Below are 19,117 nucleotides of genomic sequence, written 5' to 3' on the forward strand. Positions count from 1 at the left end.
TGTCTCTCAACTTACATTCTCATTTTTCCATTATGATTTCTCTCATGAACAGAAAAGTTGATGATTTCCTTTAAGGGAATGCTGTCTTCTCTCCGAGTCGGACATCTATAAGACATGCAAATGATTAAGGAAAAGATAGCACAACTCCTCTGATGCAGCACGTGCTGTATTTCACAGCTACAAATGTTACAATCGTCAATAAAAGGAAGCGAAAAATTCCCTTCGAGTCATGAAAGCACTAAGCTCAGTTGTGAATGACGGCATATAGAATATGTTGTGACACATGCAGGAAGCATTAGGTTTTATAAGAAGAAAGTTCAGATTCTTCTTGCCAACACGATTTCCATAAGGAAGCAAGTCTTTGCCAAGAAGAGATATGTTTGTTTTGCAGATCCTGATATAGTCCTTACTATTCATGTATTTGAGCTTCCACTTGTACGTAGTGGCATACAGCGTGACTCAGTCTATCCTCTCTTCGAAATACAAGGAGCACACAAACCAAGTGCGGGAATAAAAAGGCCCACGCTTTATTCATCACACAAGGAAACAGAACCACCATCTAGAACAAAAAATATCTGGTGAGAAGTAATAAACTCTTTCTCCCAGCCAAATCCCACAGCAAATCCTTTGATCCACGTCTGAACTGTGTTAAGCAGAAGGGTTTGATCCCCTTGATCCAAATGCCTGCACCTCAAGTGCACAAACTGCCCAGCCTTACCTGTCGCCACGTGGCTACGGTCCAGGGTCAACCACTTGGCTACCATTGCTGGACACTTTTGAGGGCTGAATGCTTACCATCTGTTTCTGCTGGGCCTTGTCTGCTGCTGGCTCTCCTGCACCCAGGGAAGAGGTAGGTGGACACCTAGGAAAGTCATGGCTCACTTGAAGAGAGTCCCTTTGCTCTTGCTCATGTCCTCAAACCACAGACTGGGAAAGGCCGTAGTGATTCAGCTGGGAAACGCTCTGCTCCATCTCGCCTAGGAAAGAACTAAAAAGAAACTTGCATGTGAAATCCTGGAAGTGAAGTAATTCCTGAGAAACATAAAACGCACAACTGCAGCTGCAGTTCCAATTCGCTTTTTATTCCAAAACTTCTACTATTTGATTATTACAACTCTTACATGGAATAAGCTAAATTTATCACTGTTCCTTAATAGTGTTGTATTTTACAACGAAAATGGAACATTCATTCATTTTCCAGGCTTTTCCCCTAGAAATATGACATTTTTCCATAAATTAATTATTGCACATTTACTTTTCATTTACAAGAGCTAAGGGTATAGCTTTACTTTTCATTTACAAGTCAATAATATCTTAATTTCCATTTTCAAAATTGCATTTTATTTTTCTTGCTATATTATAGTTATACCTGAAGGGAGGAAAAATGCATTTAAGTTGGAGTGCAAAGTGTCTTCATTTCTAGTATTAGATGTACTTGTTACTAGTCAAAAAGTAAAGAACAGGTGCAAATTCATAAATTAACCTAGCAAAACTACACATCATCCTATATACTACATTTAACTGGCACCTACCGTAACACTTATGCATAACTAAGATACAGCAAAACTTTCTGAACTAACCCCCAAGGGCTTTGTGCCCAGTACAGCACTGGAACAGCCCACCCGAAAGGCAATGAGGACTGAGCAGGAATCCGATCCCCGAGGCTGAGATGACAAAGTGATGCCTCCTGGCCAAACACACAGTAAAAACCTATTTAACACTTAGCCTTCAAGTGAGTTTAAACTCATTAACTTAACATTTTGAGTTCATATTACAGCCATGGCTGCGAAGTGTGAGTGCGTGTTCTTCTATATACTTGTGCAGACACACACAGCCCGTCCTGCCCCCCAGCCCCAGCACTCCCTGCAGCTCCAGCGCTGCCCTGCTGCCCGCAGGAGCGCCGCGTGAGGGCCACCTACCCGCGCCTGACGCTGCCACTCGCGTCCGTATCGACTGACTGGTTCTGCCAACGGCTGCAGAGATGAACGGGACAGGTCTTCCTGCAACTCTGTAAGAGACCTATGGGAAGCACATGTTGCTTTGAATTTGAACATTGACTTGGCTACAGCGATACCCACCACAAGCCTCGACCTGCAGGTGGCCAGGAGTTAGATGTTCCTCTCTTAACTGAGCTCACTCACCTGGGAAAAGTCATCTCATCGGCGTTTAGCAATTCCCCTTCTCTCAAAGGCAGCACCCTACCCAGTGATGGTGATGAACTTCAATTACGCCTCTCATGTTATTCTGAAACCTCTGAGGAACCTCTTGACTGCTTATTAAAAAATAAAATAAAAAAGAAAGAAAGAGACAGACAGGCAGACAGACCCACCCTTTGCTATAGCAATAAAGATCATCTTTGTTCCTGTGGGCACAGCAGAAATAGAGCTAATGGGGTTCATCTGCAGAGACAATCTTGACCTCCGAACAACTACCTAAAAGCTGACGTTTTTGTAGACACGAAATAGACTATTCTGTTTAAAGAAAGACTTTTAGAAAACAGACGGTTAACACATTAACTGACTGGCCAGGAAGAAAGACTGTACACTGAATGAAGAAATTCATATTTTCGTATATTCGTCATATTTCATAGATTCAAGTCATATACACACTTCCTATTTGGCTTTTCCGTAAACAAATTCAACACTATACGTGGGAACACCACATCCACCTCTCATTAATACAGCCATCCCCCTTCACCATACAGGCTGTTTTCATTTATTAAAGATTACACCTGCTTTTGGGTGTTTTCTATTTAGTCCACAGTACTATATTAAAAATATTTTAAATAAATTGAATACCACAAAGCGTTTTACAAAATATTTATTTTGAAAAAAATCACTCTGTACAAATTTAACATTCTCAACACTGAACTTTTATAAAAATGCTAACACAACAGAAAGACGAGTGAAACATTAAACTGATCTTTTCTTAATTTACAAAGAAACGAATTCATTGTAAAGAAGCTATTGTAATGCTAAACATTAAAAAAAAGAGAGAAAACTTTATAAGATTTTACTTTTTTTGTCTATTACAGCCAAATACATATATCAAAGGATGACTTTTTCCATCCTTTTTATAAACGTCCCCCCCCCAACACTATCCACAACTAAACCAAATACCCAAAATGGTTTACACGTTTACTGTACACAGCTTGTGCTCCAAGAAAAGCTAGCACAATTTGATCATCATTTTCTCAGCGCCCAACAAAAAGTCACCTCTATACATTTGGTACAAAATTCTCTGTACAAACCAACTTTGCTCGTGGAAATTTGAAGCGATCTTAAAGGAAGAGTATTTGTGCCTTCAGTTTGGTACAGTGAAGGGACAGTGATTAAGTAAAATATCACAAAGTAAAATTCAGTAACTGGGAATACTGTCTTCTTTTTTTAATAATTACTGTTGTATAAAAAATTTATATACTGCAGGTTATTAGGAATGGCAGACCCTAAATCTAACAGTGCTAGTTTTATAGTCCTCATCATAAAATAAGATTTTTCTGTACATTAAGTTTCCTCTCTTCATTTTAAGCTATTTGTGAAAGCCGTTGTTGCATACTAAACAACCTGTTTTTTAAACAGGAGGAAGCGTCCCCTCATAAAATTAAAAACAGTAAAATTGTCACATTACTGTAAACGCAATTAAAACGAAGACTGACCAAATGCAGTGTGACAGGTAAGCCATGGTCTGGAAAGCTTTTTTCACATTTTCTTAACACAATACATGGCCGACACCACAAACACCAGCAAAAAAAGCTATGGAAAATTTCAAGTTAGAGCCAGGGGTGCCAGGCAGGATCCATACGGCAGAGATTATCCAAGCTATTCGCAGCTGCGACCAGAGTGTTGACTTTGCTTTCTCCTCCTTCAAACTGAGCGAGATTATGAAGTCGAGTCATGATAGCGGTAACAGCTTTCTGAACCAGGGAGACCAGCTGCTGGCTGTCCATATTTTCAGGCTGCCCAGCTGCTGAGAGTGGAGAGGAAGTATCCTCCTGTGTTTTTTTGTGCCATGCAATTATTTCATCCCGCAGCACAGTTTTTAGGATGCCATCAACCTATACGAAGGAGAAAAATCAGACCATTATATTTAATCCAAAGAACCATCAGGAGTTATAGAATCGTAACTAGATTTTAGTCAATGTCACTTCGACGCCTTTGGTCCCGCATTGCCATCTCCGTCTTTTGAAGATGAGTGTAGCTTCCAACTGTCTTCACTATTTCCTCTCAAGGTGTTTCTTTTCATAAAAAGCTTTCATTATGAAAACACAACACAATTGCTCCTACAGAAATGAAAAGTCTCATAAACTATAACATACATTACGATCTTCACACATGAACACAGTCACGTACATTCTATTTTTAGATGACTCCACCAAGTTGATGACTTGTCCCAGACACGTGCACACACACAGAGGAGTCTTCTGCAAAGATTCAGAGTGCTTTGAAAGTGGGGGAGGGGGGGTTGCACAATGACTATGCTCCCAGGGAATAGGGAAATTAGGCCAACATACAAAACCACATATTAAATATATTTTACCGACATTTGTAAAAAAGATAAATGCAGAAAATGTTAAAAGTATTCCTCTTCAGTCCAAAAGATACATAATCTCAAGCAATAATCGCCACATACCTGAACTGAGCCGGGCACCCATCACTCCAAAAAGAGTAAGTGGGTACCTGTGCTCTCATCTTCAAGAAACCACACAATCTCTCACCTTGGAAAGGACCCATAAGGATCATCGAGTCCAGCTCCCCACAGCACTGCCTAACACTAAGCTGTATGAAGAGCGTCGTCCAGATGCTCCGTGAACTCTGAGAGGGTTGGTGCTGTGACCACTTCCCTGGGGAGCCTGTTGCAGGGCCTGGCCACCCTCCCAGTGAAGAACCTTTTCCTAATGCCCACTCTGAGCTTCCCCTGCCGCAGCCTCCTTCCATTCCAGTCTGGTCACTAGAGAGGAGCTCAGCACCTCCCCGACGCTGCTGCCCCCGCGAGGGAGGTGCAGGCTGCCATGAGGGCAGCCCTAAGCCTTCTCTTCTCCAACCTCAACCAACCAAGTGACCTCAGCTGCTTCTCCCAAGTCTTGCCCTGGAGACCCTCCCGTCTCGGCTGCCCTCCCCTGGCCACACTCCAGTGCTCTGACGTCCTTCTTCTGTGCAGGCACCCCAGACTGCACACAGAGCTCGAGGTGGGGCCACACCAAATCCGTGTGGCCCCTCATCACTCAGATGGTGAAATTACAGCCTACGTCTGCAAATTTGCTTGCACGTACAAATGTGGCTTTGTAAGGTAAGATGATGAATTATTAAAAAATATTCTAACACAGCTTTCTGTATTATAGATAAAGAAAAAAAAAACACTTTAGGATACACTCCATCTTTTAAAAAGTAACTAGCTCACACCACAGCAACAGGACATTCTGTGCAATGTCCTTCTGGTGCAAATTGCCTGCCTAAGTGCAAGATGCCTCATTTTTGGAAAGCATTAGAATTTAAAATGAAGTTAGACAATTTCTTTAGAAAACTACACCCTGCTAAGAGCTAGAATCCATCAAAGAACAGCATATCTTTAGCATTCTATTCCGCTAACAAAGGGCCAAGACACATTTCTATTCACAGATGATTACGAAGATCTAAATGATGTTGCATTTGTCATTTAACTATTTACCACTGCCAGGATTTGGAAGGATCTGTGAGGCTACAGCACTGAAACAATCAGCTTGAATTAACATGTATGGACAAAAAAAAAAATTAAATTAGGGGTAGAATTACACCTATCTTCCTCCTATTCTTTCCAAAATTGCAAACATTTCAGCTGGCCTTTGTGATGAGCTCAGGGTAAGATTTAAAACCAAATACGGACTGTTCAGTTTCTGCCTTGACCAAGAAAGTGTTGTTTAGTTTATAAATTGCCAAATATAATATGCTGCAAACAACCTTTCAAAAGGTATACAAACCTTAAAGTTTGGCTGTGCAAAGCAGCGAGCTACTGCGATCATAGATGCTGTCAGTGGACCAGACACCCCAATGGTGGTAAGAAATTCAGAAATGTTTGGTGTAAGCCGGAACGGAACGGGACGGTTGGCATCCAAATCTCCAGTGGCGTCATTAATGTCAAAGCGAAAGTAAGCCACATTTAGCTTGCCAGTATCCTGGATTTAAAAGCAAGATGCACAAGAGTAATTAAAGGAACAGATTTTCATTAATGAAACCAAAATAACTTGGATTTTTGTTTCCTGTTAAAGCTCAGAGTACAAACAGTACTCCAATAGCTTTTCGCTCTTTCAGTCAAACAGGTTTTGAGCAAAAAAGTTAAAATTAAAGGCATGCACAAAGTCACGTATGTATTTCTCTCAAAACGCGTGTCCAAAACTCCCTAGTAAATACACATTATTGTAATCCCAAGCTTAAGGAGCAGACGGTTCTGTGGCATGGTCTCTAAGGAGTCATGCAGGCAGACAGGTCTCTCGTCTGGGCGTCCCCGCTCCGCACTCTCCATGCAGTGGTCGCTCGGGGTAAGCATCTGAACACTTAGCGAGAGGGATTAAAGAATCTTAATTGCTCTGCACAGTGTAGCCCTCCACACGTTAAAACGGCACTAAGACTTTAATACAAACCACTTCGCCCTACGAAGGTGGCAAGCCTCATTTTAAATGTTGAGTTAAAACAGAAAAATCACTAGTAATAGGAGTTGTAGCTTGATGTGGTGGCAATGCTGAAGAGAGCATGCTATTTCAAAAAGGGTATTCCCCTTTAAGAAAAGGAAGCTCTAAATTTTTTATTTTTTTTTTTAAATCTGTTTGACACAGAGATATATTCAAAGCAATATATTTGAAGAGGGACTAAAAAGAGAGAATTATCAGTCATTTACACGAACAGCTCCAATATCTAGGAACGATTTTACAGACAAAGTTCTAAATTCTCACCACAGAAGGCAGAGTTGATGTCCACGGGGACTGCAGTTTAAATTACTACCTACATGATGTGCAATCACATATAAATGAAAAGCCTACTGAAATGCACTGTTAATTATAGATGTCGAATTACTGTTTTGACTCATTTCAAAAGGATAGTCCGAATTTCCATTTGATCAAAGACGACAGCGTGCATCTAGAACAAACTAAAGCGTACCTGGGCAATCTGCAGCATTTCAGGGTTGAGTCTATTTAAATGGAAGATGAATTCTGCAAAGCCAATTAGGGCTAACTGAATAGTGAACATCTTCCGAAAAGTCCAGTAATCCGTAGCATTGGGGAAGGTATGCAACGCCCACTCCTTGAGCATGCTGCGCGGCACCATGTTACTCTGCACTTCTTTAAGTATATCTCGGAGAACCTACATAGGAAACATATTAGTTGAGAGAGATCAGTTTTAATACACTTCTTAGCAACAGACAAATATGCCAAAAGCAGCCGCCAAACTTCTCTCAACTGCTGTATCCCGTTCTAGGAAAAACATCTTGAACTTGGACACTTTCAATCCAACACTGTTTCCTGCCTTCTTTGCCAAAACACACATAATATTTTGTTAGCCCAACCTCTGCCCAGCTAGAAAATATTCTTTATCTTAAAAGACTGAATTTTTAATAAAACCATATAAGCATGAAACTGCAAGCAGGCATGTCGGAAAGCCTGAGACCGGGAAGTGGCATAACCTGATTTGAAATATCTTCTATTCAAGACTTCCAAGGAAATCAGACGTGCGCTAGAGACGTTTGACTCATGACGCTCTGCTTCCTTACGGGAAACTAATGGAATATACTTCACTATCTCCTAGCTTCAGTGCAAGCTGGATATGCATTTTGCAGCAATGAAATCCTTGCATAATGGCAAGATTTGAAATTATACAGGGGGCCTACAAAGCATGCAAGCTAGAGATGGCTCTCTGCAGGGTTTCTTCATACACTGCGTAAAAGGGGAAGGATTTTTATCACACAAGACAGGGAAAGACACTGGGTAAAGTAATTTGTAACATGTATTATTACAGCAAAATTACCTCCAAAATATAAAAAGATATAAGCTGAGAGCTTTATTCTACTGTTCCTGTAAGCGTACACTGTACAATAGTTTCCTCCCTGGATGTAAACATTTGCAATCTACCAAACCATTTAATTACTGTAGCATATACTAGCCTAATTAATTAGAAAAAGAACAGTTAGGATCTGTTCTATTACACCAGAAAGCATGATAGTCATACTGACTTCAATTAAATGGCTGTTAGAGAGTTTCATAACCTGAAGGAAAGATTCTCAAAATAGAAGCAGATGTTGGGTAACACTTCATTTTATTTTGTAACAAAGAAAGCCTGACAAGAGTTTCTCTAAACCATGTCTGGGATACATGGATACCATATATTTTCTAATAGCTATATTTGAAATGGGGCTGGCATTTTATGTAAGAATTTGCATTAACCTTAAGATAAAAAACATAAAATAACCTTATTTATCACAATCGGATGTTTGATGGAGGTTGCAGAGCAGGAAGCTTTGCTCTTTCTGAGTGCTATCGCTTATTAGGCTGAGATTACTCAACTGTTTCTATTTGACTTAGATGAAACGAATCCGCCGGCAATTTTAGGAGATACATTAGAAGAACATGGGGAAGGATGCATCACGTAACACGCTGTAACGGCTTATGTAAATTAGGAGCACTGTTTCCCATGTTATCAATTAATTATTTTCAAAGCATTATAGGAAAGGGCCAAAAAGCCACCAACGCCTTGTCTGGTTGCAGTTGCAGTTACCCAAACCAACCTAGAGTAAAACAAATACAGCAAAACCAAAATAAACCCCAAACAATCAAACCAGCTCCTCTGCATCTAACGAGAGGTGTGGCGTCGGGGCGGGGGGGACTGGACACTAAGTAGAGCCCACAAGAAAAGCCCTTGGTTAAAGTTCATCACAAACGGTAGTACCTGATGGCTCGCCTGAGTCCCCCGCGCTTGGACGGTGGCCAGTCTGTCATAGTAACGAGAAATAGGGTTGTCGTGCTCGATGCCCTTCTTGGCACAGCGCTGCTTATAGATCTCCACCAGGGACAGAGAAGAGGGATTGTCTTCCACCAAACGCATCTGGGGAGAAACTGCTACAACCCGGGGGACTGGGGGGGATTTGGGCAGGGTGAGAGAGGAGGGGGACGGGGGGCAGAGAGCAAAACAAAACAGTTAATCCATAACCCAAGAACTAAGAGAAGAATTAGCATGTAAGCATCAGCCCCTAAAACACAACTGTGATTATCAACTGCACACAACTAATTCACAAGCTCAGTTAAAAAGAAAGCAGAACATCTCTTAACATCATCATATTAACAGAAACATCTCAACTGTATTAGCAAAAAAAGCTGAGCACCCGTTATTCTTCCCACTTATCTGCAGAAAAGAGGGTAATATTCAGGTGCAAACGGGTTTATAGTATCTGATTAAATGACGCTGGCATTATGTCAATAAAAACGACTCTGAAGAACAAAACTACTAAACTCAACAGGGTATTTAAAGTGATTCAGAAAAAACAGGAAAAAAAATCTGAACATAGTTGAGGAATAGATGTTTAAATGACACTATGTGAAAATAACACAGGGAAGACGCAGCAAAATAGTCAATAATAAGAAAACTTAAGGCGCTGAGCTTTTCCCTGATGAGCAGTAAACTTGCAAAAAGCCTATCTGCGCTTTCACGGTGCTCCAAAGACGTGCCACCCTGCAGAGCCTCAGGCGCACCCCCACACCACCGCCAGGCAGCCCCTGCCGGAGCTGGCTTTTCCAGGGACACCCGTTGTCCTGTGGGACAGCCACCTGAGTCACCACCAAAACAGTTCTCATCATTCCCCTCAGAAGCTGTAATGATCTCAGAAATATATGGAAAACTTGTTTAAATGCATTTAAATTGTTTGACGTAATTCTTCAATCTTAAAGAAGAAAAAGCGTTCTGCAAGGAAGGGCTATTAATGAGCTATTTCTTCTGGTCTCCTTCCATTAACCTCGGGCAGCAGAGAAATGAACGTTCTTTATGTTTTTTCAAATAGTATCAAGCCACACAGTAGAGTATTATTTCCAAAACCACTATAGTTTAAAACCAGCTATTTGAAGCAAATAATCATGTTATATAGAGGATGTATTTCTGTATCAGTGGCCCTGTTTATCATATCTTTCAAGGCTTTTATCGACTGCATTTCGGTTATTTGGCCTTATTTTGGAGTGATGCAAAAGAGTCTTCACCTATGCAGATACCGTATTGACCTTTTGTTATAACAAATCCCGGGGCTTGTACATTTTGGTCTTTTTAAAGTCCGAAGCCAAAGAGACGTTTCTAGCTCTCTAAGTGCAACTCGCCTCATCTGGCCACCACGCTCCTCACAGCAGCTTTATGTCAAGAGACACTGCTGGCCCAAAAAGGAGGGCTGATAAAACCATACTTGGGTAAAATCAGATCTCAGCACTGTTTAAAAGGCCAACAGCAAAGTAGCAGCTTTGTCTTGGTGTCTTTGATTACAGTTTCCCTTACCCATACTGTATTCCCTGCGCACCACCCAAGGATTATTAGAAATGTACAATGTACAGAACTCATCTATGGGAACTTGGTAAGTGATTCATTGACCTTCTGAAATGAAAAGTATTTCTACATTAATATGAAGTGGCTACACAGCTGTAAGCTGGAACTTGCCAACACCCTCAGTATCTGTAAAACACAAGAGTTTAATTATCTTAAAGCATTTACATTGGTATTTGAATCACAAGCAGATCAAGTATGTTGCCAGGCGAGACTCTGATATTCTGTTTCTCATTTCATGAATGAATTATTTAGTATCGCCACATGAAAACGCCAAGATGCACAAGGAAAGAGAAAGAATTAAGACCGTGTTCAGCCTTCATTAGCTGTTCCTGGTTTAAATGCCTAAACGTGTGATCTTTTTATTACATGAATATTTTGGCAATTTATACACATAAATCACTGGAAGCCTCCTTAACTCTCCTCATTAGAGCCGCCCTACCATTATGTTTGTTAGTTCCGTAATGTTTAAGCATAGCCAGGTGCTGCTGGTGGCAAAGTGCGCTCTTCCAACCAAGTAACCTTTTACAGGATCACAGAAGTACGCTCAAAGTCCTGCAGCCAATACCTAGATTAGGAATGGATTTTATTTGGCAACAACTAACCAGTCCGTATATATTCCTGAAAGTAAGCATCACCATGGACATATAAAGGGACTTGAAAAATTACAGATACGTTATCATATCAGAGAATTCAGAAACTATATATCTAATTCAAAGCTCTACAAAAAATTCTTTCTTCAGTGTTATGTGGAAGAGGTAAAAGAAATTCAATATTCATATATTGCAACTTGGGGAGATAAAGCTTGGTTCCGTCCCTCTCCAACTGTCTCTAAATGCATGTTGGGAAGTACACGTATCCATTGCCGTAGCAACAGACCCAGCGGGCATGCCTCGGCCTTCCAGTGTCATTCACAGCTGAACTTGATACTACAAACGATGTGTGCAAGCTCTTCTAAAAACACCCTAGGTCGCATGAAATCACCTTTACCTCTTCAGAGGGGTGCTACAATACCAGAAAAGACTAATTACCTGGACAGGTGTGAATTTGCCTTCGGAATATTCAAAAGCCACAGTATCAGAGATTAGTCGTTGTCAAAAAGTTTAGCAATTAAATATAACATATATTTAAAAATAATACAAAAATCTCTCTTTTCAGTACCTGTAAAAAACAGATGTCTTTTTGTGGTTTCCTTCCTTTTCTCTAAGCAGGGGTTCAAAAGGCGAAGAAGCTGTAACACCCGCTCCTCTCTGCGAGACTCCGTCAGACAAGCGTCGTTCATGACCAGGTATGGGTAAATCTTGCCGTTGTGGCCTCGGATGTAGAGTCTTCTAGCTGCAGTGTTGTGTTTCTGAACGATCTCCACCCTGGGCATAAACCTACCGGGAAGAAAGGGATATTAAAGCACCTGAGCTAATATGCTCCAATATTAAATCATGATGTAAAAAAAAAAAAAAACAAAAAAAACCACAACAAACAAAAAAACCAAACCAAACCAACCAACCAAAGAAAACCCCACCAAAGTAGTAAGGCAGTGCAACTGTATTGCAGGGTACAATTCTATTACCCAGCTAGCCCGTGGTTTCTATTTTGTAGTCAAAAACTCTTCTGTTTGATTTATTTATTTTTTAAGAAAACGGTTCTTGAGCAAAATTAATCATTAGATCAGAGCTGTATCACTATTTTGAAGATCAGTACCCCTATTGACTACAACAGAACAACTAATCTCAGCTTATATCCACACAAAATAAAACCAAATACCCTCTTCATACAACAGTACAGTGGCTTAGTGAGGCAATGTAAATTACCGAAGGAGGATAAAATAAAAAAATAAAGATCTATACCAAAGTATGGCTCCATATATGTAATTTAAACATATGAAATGCACAAGACATCTACTTTTGCAGAGTGGACGGATGGAGGAGGTTTTCATTCTCTCCTCTGTTTTCAGAATTACAGCCACCGAAGGGCATTCGTAGGTTACCTTGCTATCTTGATGTAGTAGTGCGTTGGCTTTGGCATAAGGAATTCTCCCGGTATCTCTACTTCTGCAGTTTGAGCTGAAAAATTACTTAGGAAGCGGCACTTTTCCTCTATGAGGAAGAACTTTGGAAGCTGTTTCGTTTTTGCCTCCAGAATTTTGATCCATTTCTTCAGTTTAGAGATAAGATTGTGAAGTTTCATTGACCCTGGCACACTGAAGTCGAAGTCTAAAAGAAAAAAAATATACAGACATCCTCGGCATTTGAGATTCTATGGAGGGTGTCCTCAAGCAAAGCACTTTAAGGAGGCCCACACACAGCATCCCCCAATTATGCAGCAAAGCATCAGGCTGGTCTCAAACACTGTAGGAAAAAGGAAAGCTCCCGCAGTCGGCAGCTCCCCCGGCAGACGGCAGGCACACTACCAAGCAAGGCAGCAGAGAGACGCGGCCGCCCCTGGGCCCGCAGCAAGGAAAGGCCGCGGGCGGGGACAGGGACAGCGGGGCCAGAAGAGTCGTTCAGAAGAGGCAGAGCATCCCGGGGAGAGGACGGCAGAGCAGCAGTCCCACCACAGCAGGAGACGCCGGGGAACAAACCCTGCCGTCGGGCAGTGCAAGCCCAGCCCCCCCGGCGAGCTGCGCGGCCTTTAGAGGACAGGCTCTGCTGACGGCTTCATCTCCACGGAAAGGCTTTGGGTGAAGTCCTAGAATTACCTACCGCTTACACCTGTCAGAGCCTGCCACCTCTTTACACAACTCTGAAATATTCTCTATTTAGTAAGTAACGAACTTCCCAAGGTTTTCCTGTCTTTTACAGTCACGCAAACGTTAGAAAAACATAATGTGAAAATTTTAAGTACTATTATTGTATCTAACTGTCTACATACCGCAACCAGACAGACTGCGTAGAAAAAAAAAACAGGAATAAACCAAATGATTAGATCAGATCATTTAGTGAAAGAGGAAAAGTAAGCTTATTTTACAGTCGAGCTGTATAATTTTTTCCCTGCTTCATTAAAAGTGATTTTTTTATTTAAAATCAGTAGAGGCTTTTTACTTTTAAAAGGGATGAAAGAGCGTGATCTGAGGATACAATGTAGAATCTGTGAGCAACTGCAGGACAAATAGTAAAATCACTGTTACTATTATTCTACTATTCTAAACTGCAAGAAAATTCTCCTTATTCTTTCCTGGCTTAGGTAACAATTGCACGTCACCAAGGGAAGACCAGATACGACAGCCTATGCAAAAATGACAATATTATGGCAACAGCCTGCTCTTTCCTTCGCAACGTGCAGTGTTGCAGCGCGGAACCGTCTCCTCCAGCCCACGTGCAAGGGTCAAGGTCAATACACAGGCTTCAGAACGCTGCGCCAATAATTCTGTAACAGAAATCACTGCAATATCCACCCTTTTCTGGGCCAACACCAATGCCATCTTCTCAACACTGCTTTCACTAGTTTTGGAACACAGCAAAGAAATATATTTGAATTTCCCAAAAGAGGGAAAATGAATAAACCACATATGTGAAATTATGGCTCTGCACTTCAGTGCCACAACGAGAGATTAAACACAATCAGGTAAGAAGATAAACTGCTCGCTCTCTAACCCTCATTAGTTATGGCATCCCAAATTGCACAAGTTAATGAACAGACTTGAATTTTTAAAAAGCATTTCTATACCAGAGTCTAAAAGATGCCATTTTAAGTTCAACATGTTACAACTGAAAAAGCAACAGCAAGAAAGCAACACAGAATGTCGATTTGGTATTTCTGAGCTTTACAGCTAAAGCAGAACAGAATCTTCACTATGATTCAAGACAACAGAAAATTAAGTCTCAAAAATGAGTTTGCATCTTACTGCAGAACCTCCGTTTCAGTATGTCACACACACAGACACATTTTCCTAAGTTGACAAAAAAACCCAAAACAAAACAATCATGAGTGCTCAGAGGAGAAATTAATCTGACCACATAAATACGCTACAAGCATCCATCTCCAAGTACGCTAACAGTGAATGAAGTACAAGTGCACAGCAATTACTGCATATAAAAGTTTTTTTCAACCACAATTAAAACCACTCAAAACTCTGATTATCCCCAAGACTTACTCCTACAAACAAGCTTAGAACATTTTCTCTTCTAGCCAGCAGCGTTCAGACCACTCTACACCCACGCTCCTGTTCTCCAAGTTCTCTTCTTCGCGTGTGCGGGATACCATTACCAAATAAAATCATGCAGTCTGGGATTCCTTTCGTTTTGCTATTCTGTTACTTAAACAAAATCACCGAGAACACACAGCCCAGCACCCTTCATTGAGTATCCACAACATACTGCTATCTAACAGCATTTGCTCAAAGTCTTTAGTCTATTAGCCCAAAACAGAGCAAAAACCAGCACATACAAAACCCTTTCCGCCTCTATAAAAAAGAGCCTATAGTGAAAAATACAGTTTCATATTTATGGATGTTAGAAATTAGCATAACTCTGTAATACTCCCTTTTCTTTCTCACCTGGTCTGGGCAGCACATCTATTGCGGTATTGGAGTAAAACACTGATTCCAATCCCAAGCCTACCCTCTAGTGAGCAGTGGGAGTAAATCATTTCATCAAAGTGACAAAATTATTGAATCATTTATCTCCTGAATCTCTGAAGTGCAGGAAAGTATCCCCGAATTGCAACTAGTTTTTGTGCTAACGTGAATCACCCGAGTAGTAAAAATATGCATCAATATATAGTCCTTATTAAAAAAGTCCTTCAGTTCACCACGGGAATAGCTGTAGTTTGTCGAAATGCCTATTTTAAGATTTTTGCTGTTTTGTTTCCCAGTGGCAGATGGGAAAGCAGAGAGTTCAATGAGTCGTTTCACTCCTGACACAGAGAGCCCACCTGAGAAGAAAAATCACTGCAGCTGGAACAGGAAATACAAGACCAGACATTACTCGTGTACAAAGTCTCTCTGCTTTGCAGACATCTCAATCTGTGTAAATAGTATTTTTGTTTCAAACAAATCCACTTTTTGAGTACTTGCTACTGAAGATCTTTCTCAAGCTAACACATGCTGGTCTAAAATACGTTGGTACTACCACCGCCTTTTCCTAAAGAGAATAGCAAGTTTACCTCCGCTCCTTCAGTGGAGATACTGACAGAGGACCACGATACAGACTGGAACTGAAGCAGCTTGCTCTCTGTCCTCAATGTTGCTGACGCTCTTACAGCGTGCTATATGTATTTCCAACAAACGTGTTCATTCAGAGTCCTGAATGCCTCAAAAATTGCTACCTGACTCCATCCAACCCAGCATTACCAAAGAGTTCTTGCCACTCTGGGTGAAGGGACAACCTGGGGGCACAATGTTCCTGCCAATGAGACAGACCCAAACCATCCTGACGGTCCTTCACGCAACTAGGTACGGCTTCATCCTTTTGGAGAGCGGGCTCCACCATCACTTCTCATGGAGCAACACAAGAGAATACACTTCAGTTCGCAAATTAGAGTACCAACCAACACCCTGACCTACAGAACGCTACCATAGCACTAAAAAACATAGAAAACACCTCCAAACTAAGACTTAACACCTGAAAAAATCCTTCCTGCGAGACTGGCAGGAAACAGTTCTGATCAACAGGCGATTAATGCTTTTAGAGCAAGCAACAGTTCATCCGCAGGACTTCGAAGACTATTCTGACGCCAGACCAAGCCTGATCACAGTTAACGTTCATGACCCAGGGACCTGCAACAGAGAAGCCAGGACACCATCACATCAGACACTGCTCAGGAGGTGGAAGCTCAGGATCACTTCACATTCTCTCTGCATCTGATGCTGAAGAAGGCCCAAGCATCCGCCAAGACAGAAGAGCTGTCTTGCTTCTGAAGTGATTATTCAGACATTTATATACCCCACACTTTCCCAAAGGTTCTGTTTAATCTCACAAGAACTTTTGGAAAGCACCAACAAACATGACGGATCTCGGTGGCAGGTAAGCAGAAATATGAAGCAGGACTTAAGAGTTTATCACTCAGCTCCAGAAAACCACGACTGCAAAGACCAGCCCAAGGTCTCTTGATCTGGATTTTCTGGACAACATCCTGCTACCTAAAACTGTGAATGGAAGCAGAGAGCGAGCTACCCAAGTGATGTTACGGCTCACTCTTGAAAAAAGAAAAAACATCCTTAAAAAAGCTAAAAATTAATAACAGAGCCCTTCCCCCTGCCCTCTCCCCACACTTCAGAGAAACACTAGGACTTCAAGAAGCTTCTTTCTGATTCCAGAGTTTCCATTCGCAGCACAGAATTCATTCTGCTGGGTGCCAAAACTCTCAAGAAAATTATCTTGCCCATTAAGAGTATATTTTGGAATTTTCCATTCGTATTCAGCTTCAGTGGAGAGATGGCTACGGAAAGAAGCAGGATCCAAACTTTCATCTGCCCACAAAAGAACAATCGAGGCAGTTTTTCTCCTCCTTTCGCTGCTGCAAGAGCTCTCAAAGGGAGCATCTCTCAGCTTTTGCCTCTTCTTTGATGTCAAAGGTTTAGCAGAAAAGGAGAGAAGGAACAAAGAACAGATGGTCAAAGGACTACGCATTTGAAGTTCCAGGGGAAAAAATTCAAAGAAAAATTTAGTTTTAAAATACGTAATATTAGGATGGAAAAAGATGACCTATCAAAGCTCCAGCAGACCAGATGGCTGCAGACAAAGTATTTAGAATGTAAGAAATGGTGAGAGCCCCCAACGGCTCCAAACAGGAATCGAGACGCAACTCAGGTGCTGGCGGAAGAGACAATGCAACCAAACATAGCTGGAAGTGTCTACAAACCACAGCCGTCAGCATTACTCTGGAAACGACTGAGGAAAACAGCTCCTCAGCTTGGATACTGCTGAAATGGAAGGCAACCTCTGCCATTATCTGCCCATCACTGCTACCGGCAACCAGAAAACCAAACAAACGCGAACCTTCCAGTGTGACAAAAGGACACAGTAGGCATGAGTTACAAATGGTTTTCATATGTTAAAACAGCCTTTGCTATCTTTAGTACAGTAATTATAATCCTATTCATTTACTTATATACATTTTAGTATTATTGCAAAATTAATAATTTCATTTTCTGCAAAAATGCCTACGTATATCAACCCATTTAATTTCTTCTGCTTTCCCACACTTCATTTGTAAATTAAAACACTAAATTTATTAGATTAAAAACAATTCTATTTCTAAGCAAACTACTTATTTTAATCCTGTAGACATTCATGTTGAATCATACTTAAAAATAAAACATGAATACTTCAACAAAAAAATACAGAAAGTAATTACTGACTATTAAACCAAAGTTTAGTAAGAAGAACTTTGAATTTTATGACTTTACATGATTTTTACGTCCAGGCCTATGTTGGTGGTCTTTATTTAATATGTCGTTCCATATAATTGTTTATAAATGCTATGATTAGAAAGCAAACCTGAAAACCTTAAATGCCATCTATCTATCATAAAGACATGCAAAAAATCCACAACAGCATGTAAGAGCTGAAAATCCTCTCCATTTTTCATGTTAACTAAAAACTGTAGTTGAATGGTAATTAAACTTTGTTAATTATTTCTCTAGAAATGTGCTGAAACATCAGTTTAGATTCTGCAGACTTGAGCCTGGTGTTGTATTTAGTTTTCCTTTACACTTTTGGAAACTCCACATCTCTCTGGCGCTCAAAGGAAAGAAGGTAAGAGGTACAATGACAGACCACGTCAACAACACTCAGAGCAATAAAAAAGCGACTACACTACTGTTGTAAAGACATATAAACCATTATTAAAAATTAAAAACAAGTCTAAAGTTGTATTAAATGTATTTTTTCCCCCTGTAAGCTTACGTCAAAGACACACAAAGTGTTTCTACTTCCATTACCCTTCCTAGGACACTTCATCCATTAAAAAGTTAATCCTATGGTTCAGGACTTTCATTATCTGCTGTCATGTAACCGTTGTGCCTCAAAGAGGACATCCTGCCCTACACAGCGGGCGCGCGATGTGCGGGTGGTATCTACAACTGAGCTACGCTGGCCAGATTCCCATCACTTCACTTACTCTCACAACATTATCAGTAAAATGCCTGAAAAAGCACCGCGAGTCTACCTGCTGAACTCTGTGAATGCTCAGTAGCTGTGTTGACCTCAAATAATTTTAAGTTAAGGCAACTTTATGTAACTTAGAATTCTAAAAAGAGTAACTTTTCAATGCAAGATTCACTTTTGCAGAGGAACGAGTTTGATGCGGGAAGGGGGTGGTTTTTAAATCATTATAAAAGCGAAGATGATAGAGTTTAACTCATGCCAGAATCATCTAAGTCAGAGTCCCAGCAGGGTAAAGAGAAAAGTAGATTCAGAAAAAGATGAAAACCCAGGTCTTCGCAAAAATTCTATCTTTCCAGTTTTGAACAACTAATAAATTTGAATTCTGTTCAAAAAACCCCACCTATATTTAACTGTTCATTTTCATCTAACTCTACAGTTATCTTTAAGGAACAGCCGATGTTCAGATCGGAATTTATGCAGAACTCAAGATCTTGGCAACCCACACCACCGACACAAACCCATGTCGCCTTCTGT

The 19,117-nt window shown here is 40.8% G+C and overlaps 1 protein-coding gene across 2 annotated transcripts in view; it reads right to left on the reverse strand.

The window, feature by feature from the left end:
- Positions 1 to 2,820: 2,820 nt before the first annotated feature.
- Positions 2,821 to 19,117, reverse strand: part of TRRAP (transformation/transcription domain associated protein) — a 95,710-nt gene continuing 79,413 nt past the window's right edge. For both annotated transcript variants that reach the window (XM_063342696.1, XM_063342695.1), the window contains exons 67-72: positions 12,523 to 12,748; positions 11,700 to 11,917; positions 8,910 to 9,094; positions 7,128 to 7,331; positions 5,954 to 6,148; positions 2,821 to 4,054 (exon numbers count right to left, since the gene is read on the reverse strand). In XM_063342696.1, coding sequence (XP_063198766.1) covers positions 3,770 to 4,054; positions 5,954 to 6,148; positions 7,128 to 7,331; positions 8,910 to 9,094; positions 11,700 to 11,917; positions 12,523 to 12,748 — 1,313 coding nt within the window. In that variant the 3' untranslated portion in view covers positions 2,821 to 3,769. The remainder of the gene's footprint in view (positions 4,055 to 5,953; positions 6,149 to 7,127; positions 7,332 to 8,909; positions 9,095 to 11,699; positions 11,918 to 12,522; positions 12,749 to 19,117) is intronic.

Source organism: Chroicocephalus ridibundus, chromosome 8, assembly GCF_963924245.1.
Source record: "Chroicocephalus ridibundus chromosome 8, bChrRid1.1, whole genome shotgun sequence".
Classification (NCBI taxonomy): domain Eukaryota; kingdom Metazoa; phylum Chordata; class Aves; order Charadriiformes; family Laridae; genus Chroicocephalus; species Chroicocephalus ridibundus.